General features: G+C 43.8%; 1 protein-coding gene across 1 annotated transcript; it reads right to left on the bottom strand.

Annotated features, from left to right (window-relative positions):
* Positions 1–7,586: 7,586 nt before the first annotated feature.
* Positions 7,587–12,386, bottom strand: LOC129047940 (E3 ubiquitin-protein ligase makorin-1-like). Its single transcript, XM_063714320.1, is given in 2 exon segments — positions 7,587–10,471; positions 10,473–12,386. Coding segments are annotated over 2 exon segments (711 nt in total). The 5' UTR covers positions 10,590–12,386; the 3' UTR covers positions 7,587–9,877.
* Positions 12,387–18,132: the final 5,746 nt, after the last annotated feature.

Here is an 18,132-nt window from a genome sequence, read left to right as displayed (position 1 = left end):
TTTCTGTCCCAAAAATAGTAAGGAAATTATGAACAATTTCATACCATTAAACCTAAATAATTCAGATGAAACTGAAAAATTCCTTGAAAAACACAAATTACCAAACCTCATTTAAAAAAATAGATAATATTCAAAAGTTTACTCAAAATAGACCAAATACCTAAAGGTAAGAGCTAAAAGTATAAAATTCTTGGAAGAAAGCAGGAAAAAATCTTCATGACGTTAGATTTGGCAGTGATTTCCTGGATATGAAGCCAAAAAGAAGCGGCAACAAAAGAAAAATAGATAAGTTGGACTTTGTCAAAATTAGAAACTTCTGCTGGGCCCAGTGGCACATGCGTGTACTCCCAGCTGCTCAGGAAGCTGAGGCAGGAGGATCGCTTGAGCCCAGGAGTCTGAGGCTAAGGTGCACAATGATCGTGCCTGTGAATAGCTAGTGCACTCCAGCCTGGGCAACGAAGTGAGACTCTGTTAAACAGGGGAGGGGAGGGGAGGGGAGGGGAGGGCAGGGGAGGGGAGGGGAGGGGAGGGGAGGGGAGGGCAGGGGAGGGGAGGGGAGGGGAGGGCAGGGGAGGGGAGGGGAGGGGAGGGGAGGGGAGGGGAGGGGAGGGGAGGGGAGGGGAGGGGAGACTTCAGTACACTATAAAACAGTGAAGAGGTAACCTATAGGATAAAAAAATTGCAAATCATATCTGATAAGGGATTAATATTCACAAGATATGAAGAACTCCTACAACTCAACAACAAAGAACAAACAACCCAATTCAAAAAGGTAAGAGTCTTCTCCGAAGATATACAAATAGCCAGTAACACAGGAAAAGATGCTCAACATCACTAATAATTAGGGAAATGCATATCAAAACCACAATGAGATACCACTTCATACTTACTGGATAACTGTTATCAAAATATCAGAAAAAAGGTATCGGTGAAAACATGGAGAAATTGAACCCTTATGCATGGTACGTGATGGCAGGAATATAAAATGATACCGCCATTGTGGATAACAGAATGGTGATCCCTCAAAATTAAAAAGCATTGAATTGTCTGGGTAGCTCATGCCTGTAATCCCAGCACTTTGGGAGGCCAAGGCAGGTGGATCACCTGAGGTCAGGAGTTCGAGACCAGCCTGGCCAACATGGTGAAACCCTGCCTCTAACAAAATACAAAAATTAGCTGGGCGTGGTGGCAGGCACCTGTAATCCCAGCACTTTGGGAGGCCAAGGTGGGTAGATCACCTGAGGTCAGGAGTTCGAGATCAGCCTGGCCAACATGGCAAAACCCAGTCTCTAGTAAAAATACAAATATTAGCTGGGTGTGGTGGCAGGCGCCTGTAATCCCAGCTACTCAGGAGACTGAGGCAGGAGAATCACTTGAACCCCAGGAGGCAGAGGTTGCAGTGAGCCAAGATCACACCACTGCACTCCAGCCTGGGTGACAGAGGGACACTCCTTCTCAAGAAAAAAAAAAAAAATGCAATGAATTGCTATCACTTCTGAGTATATACACAAAAGAAATCAGGTACATGAACAGATACTTGTACAACAATGTTCACAGCAGCATTATTCACAATACCCAAAAGGTGGTATCAACTCAAGCATCAACCGGTGGATGAGTGGATACACAAAATGTGGTATAAACATACAATGTAGTATTTTTCAGCCTCAAAAAGGAAGAAAATTCTGACACATGCTAAACACGGTTGAATTTTAAAGACATTATGCTAAGTGGAATAAGCCAGACACAAAAGGATAGGTATTGTATGATTCCCATTATATGTGATATATAAAGTAGTCAAATTCACAGAGACAGAAAGTGGAACCAGTGGTTAACAGGGGCTGGGGAAAAGGAGGAATGGGGAGTTAGTGTTTAACGGGTAGTTTCAGTTGGAGAACATGAAAAAGTTCCGGAGCTACATGGGGGTGGTGGCTGTATAACAGTATGAATGTAGCTAATGCCACAAAACTGTAGAGTTAAAATGGTAAATTTCAGGCCAGACACAGTGGCTCACACCTGTAATCCTACTACTTTGGGAGGTCGAGATGGGAGGATTCCTTGAGCTCAGCAGTTCGAGACCAGCTTGGGCAACATAGGGAGACCCCACCTTTATAAAAAAGAATAAATTGGCCTGGTGCAGTGGCTCACGCCTGTAATCCCAGCACTTTGGGAGGCCGAGGCGGGTGGATCATGAGGTCAGGAGATTGAGACCATCCTGGCTAACACGGTGAAACCCGTCTCTACTAAAAATACCAAAAAAATTAGCCGGGCGTGATGGTGGGTGCCTGTAGTCCCAGCTACTCAGGAGGCTGAGACGGGAGAATGGCGTGAATCCAGGAGGCGGAGCTTGCAGTGAGCCGAGATCGCACCACTGCAGTCCAGCCTGGGCGACAAGAGCGAGACTCCGTCTCAAAAAAATAAATAAATAAATAAAAATAAATTAAAAAATTAGCCAAGTATATTGGCACATGACTGTAGTCCCAGCTACTCAGGAGCCCGAGGTGGGGGAAGATTACTTGAGCCCAGGAGTTCAATTCTGTAGTGAGTCATGATTATGCCACTTCACTCCAACCCAGGCCAACAGAGCAAGACCTCATCTTGAAGGGGGAAAAAAAATGGTAAATTTTGTTGTGTATATTTTACTATAATAAAGAGATAACCGGATGGGTGCAGTGGCTCATGCCTGTAATCCTAGCACTTTGGGAGGCTGAGGCGGGAGGATCACTTGAACATGGGATGTTGAGGTTGCAGTGAGCCATGATCACACCATTATAATCACACTCCAGCCTGGGCAACAGAGCAAGAACCTGTCTCAAAAAGAAAAAGACAACCCAAATAGTATTATGACTAATAAAGAAATTATACTTTTTTTTTTTAAGACAGGGTCTTGTTGTGTTGCTCAGGCTGGAGTGCAATGGTACGATCTCAGCTCGCTGCAAACTCTGCTATCTGTGATCAAGCGATCCTCTCACCTCAGCCTCTTGAATAGCTTGGATTATAGATGTCTGCCACCATGCTCAACTAATTTTTGTATTTTTAGTAGACACAGGGTTTTGCCATGTTGCCCAGGCTGGTCTTGAACTCCTGGACTCAAGCAATCCACATGCCTTGGCCTCCCAAAGTGCTGGGACTACAGGCATGAGCCACCGTGCCCAGCCAAGAAACCACACTTTAAATAAAAACTTTCCCACAAAGAAAACTGTAGGTCCAGAATGATTCTGGGGTGAATTCTACCAAACATGTAAGGAAGAAATATATCAATCCTATCCAATCTCTTCTAGAAAATAGTAGAAATGGTCAAACTCACTTTACAAACCAGGCATTGCACCAAGAAAGCAAATCAATAAGAAGACAAGGCAAGAAAATCTACAAATATCCTTTATAAATATAGGTGCAAAAGTCCTTAAAATGCTAGTGAGCCATATCCAGCAACATAAAAATAATATAGCACAAACAAGTGAGGTTCATCCCAGGAACTCAAGGTTAGCTGAACATTCAAAAAACCAATGTAATTCACAATGTTAGCTGAATAAAAAAGAAAAACCATATGATTATCTCAGTAGAATCAGAAAAAATATTTGACAAAATTCAATGATGATATTTATCAAAGAATGAAAAGATTTCAGCAGACTAGGGAATTTCCACAAACTGATCAGTAGAACATAAAACATATACAATTAACTTAGTTCACTATATCACGGTGCAGTTTGAATGTTTTCACTCCAAGATTAGAAACAAGACATGGGGGTGGGCACATTGGCTCATGCCTGTAATCCCAGCATTTTGGGAGGCTGAGGCAGGTGGATTACTTGAGGTCAGGAGTTCGAGACCAGCCTGGTCAACATGGCAAAACTCCATCTCTACTAAAAATACAAAATTAGCCAGGCATGGTGGTGGTGCCTGTAATCCCAGCTACTCCAGAGGCTGAGGCAGGAGAATCGCTTGAACCAGGAGGCGGAGGTTGCAGTGAGCCAAGATTGCGCCACTGCACTCCAGCCTGAGCAATACAGTGAGACTCTGTTTCAAAAAAAAAAAAAAAAAAAGAAACAAGACATGGATGTCCTCTGTCACCACTTGTAGTCAAAGTTATATTGGTAGTCCTAGCCAATTATTAAAGAAAAAAAAAAGACATACAGTTGGGAAAGGAAGAAGTAAATATATCTTTACATATAGATAATTGTGGGCACAAAACATTCTAGGGAACCTCCAAAATATTTACTAGAATAAATAAAATTAGCAAAGTTATAATGAAACATAATGTGGCCAGGCATGGTGGCTCACGCCTGTAATCCCAGCACTTTGGGAGGCCGAGGTGGGTGGACCACCTGAGGTAGGGAGTTTGAGAACAGCCTGGCCAGCATGGTGAAACCCTGTCTCTACTAAACTACAAAAATTAGCTGGGCATGGTGGTGTACGCCTGTAATCCCAGCTACTTGGGAGGCTGAGTCAGGAGAATGGCTTGAACCCAGGAGGCGGAGGCTGCAACGAGGTGAGATCACACCACAGTCTAGCCTGGGAGACAGAGCAAGACTCCGCCTCAAAACAAAATTAAAATTAAACAAAACATAATGTAATATACACAAATCATCTGGAGTTCTACAAACATCCAACAAATAATTAAAAATTAAAATGGTAAAATGCATATTATTTATAATATCAAAATCATGAAACACATGTAACAAAATATGTATAAAACATATACTAGGCCGGGCACAGTGGCTCACGGCTGTAATCCCAGCACTTTGGGAGACCGAGGCGGGCCGATAACCTGAGGTCACGAGTTGGAGACCAGCCTGGCCAACATGGTGAAACCCCGTCTCTACTAAAAATACAAAAATTAGGCGGGCATGGTGGCCCACACCTCTAATCCCAGGTACTCAGGAGGCCGAGATAGGAGAATCGCTTGAACCCAGGAGTCAGAGGTTGCAGTGAGTGGAGATCACGCCATTGCACTCCAGCCTGGGCGACAGAGGGAGACCTCATCTCAAAAAAAAAAAAAAAAAAAAAAAAGTATAATGAAGGCTACAAACCATTGCAAAAAAAAAAAAAAAAAAAAAAATTAAAGACCTAAATAAAAGGAGGCAAAGGATACATTAATGGATCAGAAGACTTAATATTGTTAAGATGAAAATCCCCCCTCAGACTACCTCAGACTATTATTAAAATTCAAGACAGCTGGGCACGGTGGCTCACGCCTGTAATCCCAGCACTTTGGGAGGCCAAGGCAAACCAATAGCTTGAGGTCAGGAGTTCAAGACGAGCCTGGTCAACATGGGGAAACCCCATCTCTAATAAAAATACAAAAAAAGTAGCCAAGCATGGTGGTACATGCCTGTAATCCCAGCTACTTGGAAGGCTGAGACATAAGAATTGCTTGAACCTAGGAGGCAGAGGTTGCAGGGAGGTGGAGATTGCAGTGAGCCAAGATCAAGCCACTGCACTCCAGCCTGGGCAACAAAGCAGGCCTCCATCTCAAAAAAAAAAAAAGATTCAAGACAAACTCAACCAGGATTTCAACAAGTTTTTGAAGAAATTAACAATCCTAAAATTTATATGGAACAACAAAGAATGGTATAATAATCAAAAGAATTTTTAAATGAAGAGCATACTTCGAAGACCAAAACATTCAATAACTTTCCACAAAGCTATGTCATAAGAAAGATGAGTTACAGACATACAAATCCATTAAACAGAATAGAGTCCAGATATAGAACTACCGACATATGGTCAATTTTGGACATCAAGATGTAAAAAAATAACCAAAATCTTACTTCACACTATATAGAAAAATTAACTGTAAATGAACCATAGGCCTACATGTAACCACAGGCCTAAAATTTCTTCAAGAAAACATAGGATAAAATCTCAATGGCCTTGGACTAGGCAAAAATTTATTTAAAAGGACACACAAACCATGAAATATAAAATAAAAAACAATGACATATTTAAAAACAAATGAAAAACTTTGCTCTTCCAAGACACTATTAAGAAAATAAAGGCCAGGGACAGTGGCTCATGCCTATAATCCCAACACTGGGAGGCTGAGACAGGAGGATCTCTTGAGCCCAGGAGTTCAAGGCTGCAGTAAGCCTTGATCACACCATTGCACTCCAGCCTGAGTGATGAAGTGAGACCCTATCTCAACAACAAAAAAAAAAAAAAAAAAAAAAGAAAGAAAAGAAAAGAGCAAGCAACTCACAGGGAGAAAACATTAGCAAAATCTTTATCTGAAAATGGGCTTGTATCTAGATTATATAAAGAATTCTTTCAACTCAACAAGACAAAAAAAGGGGCTAAATATTTTAACACACTTCTAAAAGTGTGAAACATGAAAAGATGCTCCCCTTCATTAATCACCAGGAAAATACAAATTAAAACCCAATGACACCCACTATAATGTTTCTTTTTTTAAGACAATACAAAATGTTGGTGAGGATGTGGTGCAACTAGAACTATCATACATTCCTAACACGCATACAAGCAAACTGGCAGAGCAACACTGGAAACGCTGGCAGTTTCTGACAGTGTTACATATACACTTACCCATAAGACGGATAATACCTTACTCCTAGGTATTTACACAAGAGAAATGAAAACAAATGTCAACACAAAGACTTGTACTCAAGTGGCCATAACAGCTCTACTCATAATACCCCAAAGGGGACAAAACTTACATGCCCATCAACTGGTAATGCATAACAAATTGTGGTATATGCATGCAAAGGAACACTACTCAGGAATGAGAAGAATGATACACACAAAAACACGTATGAATCTCAAAAGCATTATGCTAAGTGGAAGCAGCAAGAAAAAAGTGTAAATATAATGTATATAAAATTTCTAAGGCAAAACTATTGTGAAAGAAAACAGATCACTGATTGTTAGGGGCTGAGAGGGCGAATGACTGCAAAGGGCTACAAGGAAACCTTTCGGGGTGATGGAAATATTTTGCCATGATTTTGGTAGTGTTAATCACCTATATACATTTCTGAAATTCATCAAATTCTACACTGAAACTTAGTAACTTTTATTTTCTGCTAGTCACACCTCAATACAAGTGATTTAAAAATTAAAAGGGAGGGCTGGGTACAGTGGCTCATGCCGGTAATCCCAGCACTTTGGGAGGCTGAGGCTGGTGGATCACAAGGTCAGGAGTTCCAGACCAGCCTGGCCAACATGGTGAAACACCATCCCTACTAAAAATACAAAAACTAGCCAGGTGCAGTGGCACGCACCTGTAGTCCCAGCTACTCAGGAGGCTGAGGCAGGAGAATTGCTTGAACCTGGGAGGCGGAGGTTGCAGTGAGCCGAGATCGTGCCACTGCACTCCAGCCTGGGCGACAGAGCGAGACTCTGTCTCAAAAAAATATATATACAAAAATTAGCTGGGCATGGTGGCAGCCACCTGTAATTCCAGCTACTAGGGAGGCTGAGGCAGGAGAATCACTTGAACACAGGAGGTGGAGGTTGCAGTGAGCCAAGATTGCACCATTGCACTCCAGCCTGGGCGACAAGAGCGAAACTCCGTCTCAAAAAAATAAATAAATAAATAAATAAATAAAAAATAAATAAACAAAAAGGAGGTGAGAAAGAGAGGAGAAACAGAACTGCACTCTGGAGGGAACCCCATGGTAAGCTGTGCTCACCCACTGAGATGAGGTGGCTGTAGTTTTCCAGCACCACGTCTCTGTACATGGTCCTCTCAACAAGGCCCAGGTGCTGCCACTCCTCCTGGGTAAATTCCACAGTCACGTCCTGGACTGACACTGATGCCTGTAACAGCACATTTCTACACTTGATCTTAGCCAAAAGGCCAAGAAGCGATATAACAGCACATTTCTAATTAATCTGAAGGGTTTAGAAACTGTACTGTGGAAAATGCCTTTGAAAACAAATTTGTATTGTGTTTATTGTTGAGAGTTTAAATGTTATAAAGTACCCTATTATGGCTCTGCCATTGTCTTATACTTTGGGGTACTCATATAATTGGTACAAATATTATTCTCATGCCCTAATGCATGTATATTTATTTATAAATTATATACATAGATTGTCAGCTAATATACTATGGATAAGATTGTCTTTGTTTTAGATAAAGTTATTTTAGTTAGGCTTTCTGCCACCTTTCCTACACCTTAGTGGACTGTCCTGAGAACTCTCTAGGATATACAAACCTCATCACAGTTCTCTGCTAGGTTAAGAGGGAACCAACAAAGGATGCATGTAAGTAAGCCCTAGAAGTATTACACATGATCAAACTTGTCTTTCAGAAGCAATATTCCAGAAGGGTGGGAATGTCTTAAGGAGCAAAACAGATGAGAACAATCTAACAAATGACCTACATAGAGGTAAAGCAATGAGGTTCAGACTGGGAAACTAATCCCTGTGAGAGAAAGGAACAACATTTTTCATTATGATTTTTGTGTGCAATTGTACATAGAGAGGCTGCATTAGCAAATGGTTAGATGATGATGCTATATACTAAGATAAAAAGAACAAGAATAAGGAAATGGGTTTTTAACATCTGTGAAGATACAGGTGGAATTATATACCGTACCATTAGTTACATGATTTTGGAATACAGAAAGAGGTTTAAAATTGATCCTCAGAGTTAATGCAACCACACACAAAGTCACAGCAAGTTTTGAAGATAGAAAGGTAGACTCTAAAGTTATAAGCAGCAAAAGACTTAGAATATCCAATACAATTGTGAAAAGGAATAAGCTTGGGAGATTCACATTCTGAATACAAGACTTATTTTAAAGGAACAGTAATCAAGGGGGGCATACTCGCAAAAGGCCTGGCACAGATCAACAAAAGAGAATACAGACTCCAAGCCAGGCACAGTGGCTCACACCTATAATCCCAGCACTTTGGGAGGCCTAGGCGGGCAGATCACTTGAGGTCAGGAGTTCAAGACCAGCCTGACCAACATGGTGAAACCCCATCTCTACTAAAAATACAAAAATTAGGTGTGGTGGCAGGTGCCTGTAATCCCAGCTGCTCAGAAGGCTGAGGCAGGAGAATCGTTTGAACCCGGGAGGCGGAGCTTGCAGTGAGCCAAGATCATGCCAGTGCACTCCAGCCTGGGCAACAGAGGGAGACACTGTCTCAAAAAAAAAAAAAAAAAAATCCCAAAAAAACAAACAAACAACAACAATGGAAAAAAAGAGAATACAGACTCCAGAAACAGAGCCACAAATAATAAAAAGTCAAATGTTTCCAAAAAATGGTGCCAATGCAATTCAATTAAGAACAAATATTAGAACTCTCAGACATAAACAAAAATAAACAACCTTGATATTGCGGGTGAAGGGAGAACGCTGCCTGTACTAGCCCAGGAGAGGGAACAGATAAGGAAAGATTCCCCATTTTGAGGCTGTTTGAGATCACCTGATTTTTTTTTTTTAATTGTGTTACAAAAAACTAACTTTAAGTTTTAACTGTTTTCAACAGGGAAAATAACACACTCCTCGGGGAAAGGTGAAGGGTTGAGAAGACAGGCCCTGGGTAAAAATTTTTACAACACCTGGAGTTGATAGGCCTACCTAGGAGAGAACACAGGCACTGCCACACCAGCACAGGGGACAGCTGCTGTCTGGGGTCAGCAGACCAGTTCACATGCCACACAAGGTTGCTATAGATCCAAATCATAAAAATCTTCCAGCTCATCATGAAACAAGTCCCACTCATCTTCAGAGTCTGCCAGTTCGTCATCCCCACCTGCAGCCAAAAGCATAAGCAACATCTCGCCCAGCTCAAAGGTGACAACCTCTTCATCATTGTCAAAAGGGTTGCTGCTATCTCTTTCTTCAATGAGTTCTCAGAAGTGGTTCCTTCATTGGACCCAGTTTCTGCTTGATGTTCCCACTTTCTGCCTCTACGGCTCCTCTGTAAGGCCATCAGGGTACGCATGCTTGTAAAAACAATTCCTTCCAAATGGGCAGCTCCCACGTCCTTCATCAAAATACCTGCAAGCCTTGTTGCTCAACGCCTCCTTGTATTTCTGAATGAGTTTCTGCTTCTCTTCTTTCTCTTCCACCCAGGACTCACTTGGAATGACAAAGTTAGATGTGATCTGGCAATCTGGGCAGGACTTTATAATCTTGCTCTGAAATTGCTTAGCACTCTTCCATTTGCGAATGCACTTGAGACAGTAGGCGTGGTTGCAGTTGGAGAGGATCCTGAAGCGGCACTTGCTGGGGTTTGCTTTCTCATAGACCACCTCCATGCAGATCCCATACACCACGTCCTTGCTGTGCTGCACAGCAAGTGAGAGCTCCATGTCCTTCTCATGGGCCTCAATGCACAATTTTATACGCTGTGATCTCTGGGCAGCAGCCATGGGATGCAGGACCTGCAGTCCACACATGTCACATGAATCTCCGTGGAGAGGCACACAGTTCTCCCCATCTTGGCACTCTCTCACTGCAGCACAGGGGCACAGCTGCTTCTTGGTTTCCACAGCAGTTTTTCTCTTTCTCTGATTCTTCCTTGGTCACTGAGTCCTGCAGAGGTGCTTCAGTGCAGGAAGGCACAGCTGAAAATTTGTAAGAGGGTGGTAAAGGTCCAAACCAATAAGGCAGATACATGAACTATAAGGGAACTGAAAATCTAATATAGCCAAAGTAGGGTTGCCCAGGAACAAACTCAATAGCATACACCCAGTCCTCTGAACCTGCTCCTACAATTGCAAAGTTTGAATTTCTTGACTCAGCTTCACCTGTATTCATTTCAACAAGTGGTCTGACTAACGATGAGAGACTTGAGGAAGCAGCAAGGGATGACACTGTAGTTAGCTCTGTAGCAGTTGCTTCTTCCTGTTTCAATGGCTTGCTATGTTCATATCTGCAGCGGTCTCCATAAATACAGTACCCTCACTGAAAATACTTGCACACTACACCACACGGACTGTCAGAGAGGTCATGGGCGTAGCGACAGTTATCACCTTCCTTACAAACCCCAGCATAAAATACCTGCAGGTGACCTGTTTAATCCAGCTGCCACCCCCTCCGCCCATCCCTGGGGATGGGATGGTGACCGAGATCAGCTGATTTAGCTGGAACAGGATAGCTGGCTGACTCCACAGGAGAATTTAGAGTGAGAAAGAGAAAATCTGAGTCATCCAAAACATGTGAATTTGCCCTGAATGAGCTTCCACTGTCAGTTGCGTCACACGTAGGCATTGAGGTCACCGACCAGAAAATATAGGAACAGCCTTTCTGCCTTGCAGGCAGGGCTGCTGGCCCTATTCACTCTCTGGCCTTCAGGCAACACCAGAGAGCAGCTCCAGCCAGTTACCATCAATTGCCAGGAGATACTAGAAGCCGGCTGCTGAAAGACTAAAGACAGAATAAACAGGTTTCTCACCTGAACAGAAGGTGGCCATCAGATGCTTCCACACGGACACCTTTTAGTCCCATGGGAGTATAGCTCCAGCCAGAGACCTAGAGTTGTCTTTGTGCTTAGACGCTTGTCCACCAAGGGTCCCGAGTTGGGAAAGGGAAAGTGAGAAGGGAGAGTGTTTCCCTTAAGGAGAGAGTCCCCCATACAGTCACGGGTGAGTGGCAACTATCTGGGCTGGTGGCACAGGAGTAAAAAGCATTTACCAAGACAGTTGTAGGTAAAAAAAAAAAAAAAGCAGATTTATTAGCGAAGGTATGAAAATGCATTGCGAGAAAGCAATGGATTGAATCAGCAAGAGAGAAGCTGACTGCTGGGAGACAAAGACTTGCTGCAGAGTTTATAGAATGGAACTTGGGCTGATGGATAACGCAACTGTAGCAGGAAGATAACTTGCATTTTTCTGTCTGCTGAGGTGTTTGATAAGAAATTGAAGCATTTGATGATAAGCAGGAAATCTGTCAATTCTACACATTATCTACACAGGAGGGCTATATGTCCTGGGCCATAAGGAGTACAGCAGACTTACAGTTTATCTGCTTTCTATTTTTGTTTCTATGTCCTGGACCAGGAGGAAAGGCAGACCTTATAGCATATCTGCTTTATTTCTTTGCTTTCCCCTGGTCACGCCAGCCACTCCTTTTCCCTAATTAGGACTCCATACTTGATCTATACCTTGTAACAAAAATAACAATGAATTCAAAATGATCACAGAGGGTCAGCCATGGTGGTGGCTCATGCTTATAGTACCAGCACTTTGGGAGGTCAAGATGAAAGAACTGCTTTAGGCCAGGAGATCAAGACCAGCCTGAGCAATGATGCGAGACTCTGTCTCTACAAAAAATTTAAAAATCAGCCAGGCATAGTGGCATGCACCTGTAGTCCTACCCTAGCTACTTGGGAGGCGGAGGGAAGAGGGTCACTTTAGCCCAGGAGTCCAAGGCTGCAGTAAGCTGTGATCATGCCTGGATGACACAGAGCGAGACCCTGCCTCTACCAAAAAAAAAAAAAACATAGACATAAATGTAAGACCTGCAACTAAAAAACATGGGAAGAAATCTTTGTGACCTTGGTTTAGGCAAAGATTTCTTATACATGAGCAAAAAAGCATAAGAAAAAAAGGTTAAAGTTTTTGAAAACTTGATTGATTAAACACTTCTTTTTTAAAGACACTTGAGAATATGAAAAGATTGTCTTTCACAGCAACACAGACGGAACTGGAAGCCATTATCTTCAGTGAAATAACTCAGAAAGTCAAATACCACATGCTCTCACTTATTCATAGGAGCTAAACAGTGGGTACACATGGACAGACAAAGTGGAATAACAGGCCCAGTGCAGTGGCTCATGGCTGTAAACCCAGCACTTTGGGAGGCAGAGGTGGGCAGATCACCTGAGGTCAGGGGTTCGAGACCAGCCTGGCCAACATGGTGAAACCCCATCTCTACTAAAAATACAAAAATTAGCTGGGTGTGGTGGCAGGCACCTGTAATCCCAGCTACTCAGGAGGCTGAGGTGGGAGAATCGCTTGAACCCAGGAGTCAGAGGTCGTGGTGAGCCGAGATCGCGCCACTGTGCTCCAGCCTACACAACAGGAGCGAAACTCCGTCTCAAAAAAAAAAAAAAAAAGTGTAATATCAGACACTGGAGACTCCAAAAGGTGGGAGAGTGGGAGGGGGTGAGGGTTGAAAAACTACCTATTGGGTACAATGTTCACTCTTCAGGCAATAGTACACTAAAATCCCAGAATTCACCACTACTCAATATATGCACTTAAGAATCCTGCATTTTTACCCCCTAAATACATAAAAATAATTTTTAAGTAAAAAAAAAAAAAAAGAATATGAAAAGATAAGCTACAAGCTACATGGTGAGAGGAAAATCCAGGAGCTCTTGAACATTTAGTATTAATAACTGATGTTATTTTCAAAATCTGCACACAAAAATCCCCCCACAAACAACAGGCAATTTTTCTCATATAAGTTACAGGGAGAAAAACATCAAGGAAAGAAAAAAGGAGCAGAAAAGTGAACCCATTCCTTTTATGAGGCTAATAGAGCCATAACACCAAAAGGGAAAAGGAAATTATAAGTTCACCTAACTTATGACAAAGACATAAATATCCTAAATATAGTACTGGTAGAAGGATCCCACCCAACACACACTCAAAGCAACTCACCATACTCATCAGCATGTAAGATCTATACAGGAGATCAACAATAAATATTAGAAAACCAACAATAAATATTGTGATTAGCATAAGATTAAAGAAAATAAGCTGGGCTTTATTTCAACAGAGATAGAAAAGATACTCAACATAATTCAAAGTACATTCATGCATGACTACATGAAAGTCTAAGCAAACTGGTAAGTAGAGGGAACCTACTTATCAACAAAGGTTACCCAGCAAGAGCCAGTGTTTGGATGTGTGGTTTGGATATGTCCCCCCACCTAAATCTCCTATTCAATTGTAATCCTCAATGTTGAAGGAGGGGCCTGGCGGGAGAAGGTGACTGGATCATGGAGGCAGATTTCTCATGAATAGTTTAGTAGCATCCCCTTGGTACTAACCTTGTGATAGTGAGTTCTCCCAAGATCTGGTGGTTTAAAAGTATGTGGCACCTCGCCCCTCACTCTCTTGCTCCTGCTCTGGCCCTGTGACATGCCTGCTCCCCCTTCACCTTCTGCCATGATTGTAAGTTTCCTGAGGCCTCCCCAGAAGCCAAGCAGATGTCAGCATCATGCTTCCTGAACAGCCTGCAAAACCATGAGCCAATTAAACCTCTTTTCTTTACCCAATCTCAGGTATTTCTTTACAGCAATGGGAGAATAGACCAACACACAATGTTCCACACACAATGGGTGGGTTTGATCACTTGGCAGGTGACAGATCAATGAACACAACCAAGGGGGACATAATAAGGGGATTTTATTACTTGGAACAAGTAAAGAGGACATGGGAATGGTTCCCCCAAAGCAGTGTCTCCCAAAACAGAGTGAAAACAGGGCTTTTATTGGGCTGGTTAGCTAAGTCATTATATGTAGAGGTGGAGTAAAGGCAGTGCAGGTGCAGTAGCTGATCATGCTTCTACCTTTGTGACATGTGTAGAAAATGGCCAAAAAGCTCCTCCCTGGGCAGGGTTTTTAGTATGGTAATGAGGAGAGTTCACCAAAGATCCAACCAGTTTTTTTGTTTTGCAAGGGCTGAGCTTCTTCCTGGAACTTTTTGAAACAACAAGAACTCAAGGTGCAACAGTTACAAGTGGGTTCAAAGTGGGTTCAAAGAGTGTACAGGAAAATCCAGGGACCCTGGGTTACACCAAGAGCAAATATCAGAGTTAATGTTGAAACCACATATATTTTCCCTCAAGACTGGCTTCATCTATTTCTATTTTTATTCCACTTACATATAGACCCTTATAAGCCTCATAAATCCATTACAATGCCAAGTGGAGAATGAATAAAGAGCTGCCTGGGAAATGAATAAAGAGCTTGTGTGAGATTGGCTGGTTTTCTGCAGCTTGTGGGAGAGCACAGAACTGTGATGGCTCAGCAGGGAGGCCGAGGAAGAACTGCAGAGGCAGCACCACCTACCACCTAAGACTCAGAAATGCTCAAGTGGACTAAAACCTACGCTTTTCATCAACGGAATATGCACTTTTCCATGGTTAAATGATACTTCAGTTGTTTTTCTGAATGACTAACAGAAACAACACAACAGAGGATTAATTAAAGTACTTGAAGGATAAGGCACTGTTCTTTTATTAAAATTAACACAGCAAAACACTCAGGCTGCACCACTTAACTGTTTTCCAATTAATACTGCTTGTCTCTCATGGGAGAAAATCCACAGAAAGCCAAGTAAAATGAATATGGAGTGCTTTAAGGCAAGAATTTTTAACTAGTTTTAACGGGGTTACAGTTTCTCAAAAGGTCTTTTTATAGGATGTTTTTGGTGACTCACCTGTGAGAGTGAACTGAACTGTGTTTTCCTCCTGGCTCTGTACAAACTGGGTGTCCCTGGACAAGGTACTGAACCTCTCAGGCACAATTTCTCTAGGCTTTCAAGAGTCAGAAGTAAATAACCAGGGAAGCCCTTTGTGAGCCATCATCCTGGGATCCTGTGAGGTCAGAATAAAATCCCTGGTGTCACATGCGGAGATGGACCTACGTGGCATCAGTGCAGCATCGGTGAAGAGTGGAAAACCAAGCGACTGGGGATGCTTTAGGAATAGCCCAATTGGATTTCTACCCTCTGCCCGCTTATCCCTTAACCCTCGACCTCACCCTCGCAAGTTCTGCCATGGAATGGCTTTTCCTGGGCAGCCTGCTCCAGGACCTCCCAGCTCACCTTGCTCTTCTCAAAGCTGTTCCAAACCTCCCACTGTCCCAGAGTGTGGTAGCGTCTGGAGGTGGCCAAATCTTCTAATCTAGCCAAGAGGATCAAGAATTGCTTCTGGCCATGCAAATCTTGGACGTGCTCCTGTTTGCACACTTCTGCCTCTTCTCTGAAGCTCTGGTGAGGGAATTAAGAACAGGATGTTTTTCCCTTCCGGGTAAGATTCCTGTTCCCTGGCGCCCTGATTCCTACATCACAAGACGGGCTTTGATCTAAGATAATTAGTCTCTCAATATCTAGGAAACAGACCCACTTAGGGCCACAAACCTGACTCTCTTGGAATTCACTCTATCAGAGTGAAAACACAAACCACCTGCCAGTGCAGGAGGAGCTAAGAGTCTCCCTCTGCCCCAGGGATTCTGAGCAGACACCAGAAATCCCAGAACACACTCGACAGGAGGAAGTTTCACATTCACTTCCCATTTTATCCCTGGGTATTTGCAGACAGGTCACTCTGCTAAGTGCTGTGAAGGCTGCAGTGCTGGTTTTAGGCAGGTGTGATATTAGACAGGCCTGAGACGGGAAATAAATCACAGCTGCCCTTGAACCCAGCCTCCCTCACTGCTAGCTTATGACCTGAGTGCACTGCTCCACCAACCTGAGCCTCGGTTGTTATATTTAATGCAGATGGTTATGCCCGCCTCACAGAGTGGTTGGGTGCTTTACATAAGACACCCAGTGAATAGAAAACAAAGTGTCTTCTAAATACAATACTAGCTGCCACTCAGGCCTTAGGAAGCTGTACTTGGCTACTTGCCTTACAGGTGATGGCTTTTCTAACTCTCAGAGCAAAGTCATCTTTTTCAAATGAGAAACCTGACCAGCTTCCTTCCCTCGCCCTGACTCACAGGTGCCAGAGCTGGAACTTAGCCAGGGCTCCAGGGCTCCAGGGCTCCAGAGCTCGGGGGCTCGCCGCAGATCCCAGCGCCCTGGCGTCTGGCACGTTCGTTGTCGGCATCAGAAACGCGCTTTCCCCTACCGCCGCTAGCATGGGCTTTTTCTCAGGTTGGGCTGCAGGGTGGGCCCGGCTCACGCTCCCGCACCCCCGGGACGGCACCAAGCACCTGCCCCTGACACGCGCCCCGCCCCACCCCACCCCACCCGCGCTCCAGGAGCCCGCAAGGCCACCTGCACAGGCCCGGGCTGGGCTCCAGCGCTGGGGAGTCCCGCCAGATGTTGGGGGGCTCCCGGGACTTCTCGCTCCCTCCTCCCCAGGCACAAGCCGAGCACTCCACGCTGGTCCCCGCCACGCAGACGCCCCATCACCCCCGCGCTCTCCCCTGGGGCGCGGACCCTCTACATCTGTGGGGAACCAGGAGCCTCTGAGATCCTCTGCACCCCACCGCGCAGGAAGAAGGTAGGGGAAAGGACAGACGGAGCCCAGGAGACGCGTCCGAAACCACATTTCCCGCAGACCTCCGCTCAGCGCCTGAAAGCGACTTCGCAGCCTTTCCGCGTTTTTAGACCGCAGAAGATGTCCGTGACGTTCTCTCCTGCCCAGATTGTTTCAGCGCCCTGGGACCTTAGGGGTTAAAGTTTACCGCCAAATGCAATGCGTGGTCCTCCATCAAATACTCATTAAATAACCACCACCTGCGGAAGGCATTGGAGAGGAGAACTGAGCGTGCACTGGGTTACTCTTAAGTGTGAAAATAACGTTACAATCAAGTAGGAAAATGTACTAGTTTTTATTAGGGCTGGTGCAACATCAACACCCATTATGTTGGCTGTGGGTTTGTACGAAAATTTTTTTTAAAGAAAATCACTAACATTAAGCAGATTAATAGAAAAAGCATACAAATTTATGTAACAAGTATACATGGGCGCCTTCAGGATGAAGACCCAAAGCTACAGGGGAAATTGTCCATTTTTATGCTTAGGTTCAACAAAGTAAAGCCGTGCAGAAATATGATTGGACAAAAAGAGTAGCACCTAATGCTAAAAGATGGAGTGGGAAAACCCAGCGAGACCTGTTTGTCGTGGGCAGGGGTATCCAATCTTCTGGTTCCCCTGGGCCACTTTGGAAGAATTGTCTTGGGCAACACATAAAATACACTAACACATAAAATACACTAACGATAGCTGATCAGCTTTAAAAAAAAAAAAAAATCACAAAACAAACCTCATGATTTAAGAAAGTTTCCAGACCGGGTGCGGTGGCTCACGCCTGTAATTCCAGCTTTTTGGGAGGCCAAGGCGGGCGGATCACGAGGTCAGGAGATCGAGACCATCCTGGCTAACACGGTGAAACCCCGTCTCTACTAAAAATACAAAACATTAGCTGGGACTGCTGGCGGGCGCCTGTAGTCCCAGCTACTCGGGAGGCTGAGGCA

This window comes from Pongo abelii, chromosome 13, assembly GCF_028885655.2.
Source record: "Pongo abelii isolate AG06213 chromosome 13, NHGRI_mPonAbe1-v2.0_pri, whole genome shotgun sequence".
Classification (NCBI taxonomy): Eukaryota; Metazoa; Chordata; class Mammalia; order Primates; family Hominidae; genus Pongo; species Pongo abelii.
The sequence above is the reverse complement of the archived record's forward strand: the minus strand, read 5'-3'. Positions and strand labels throughout refer to the sequence as shown.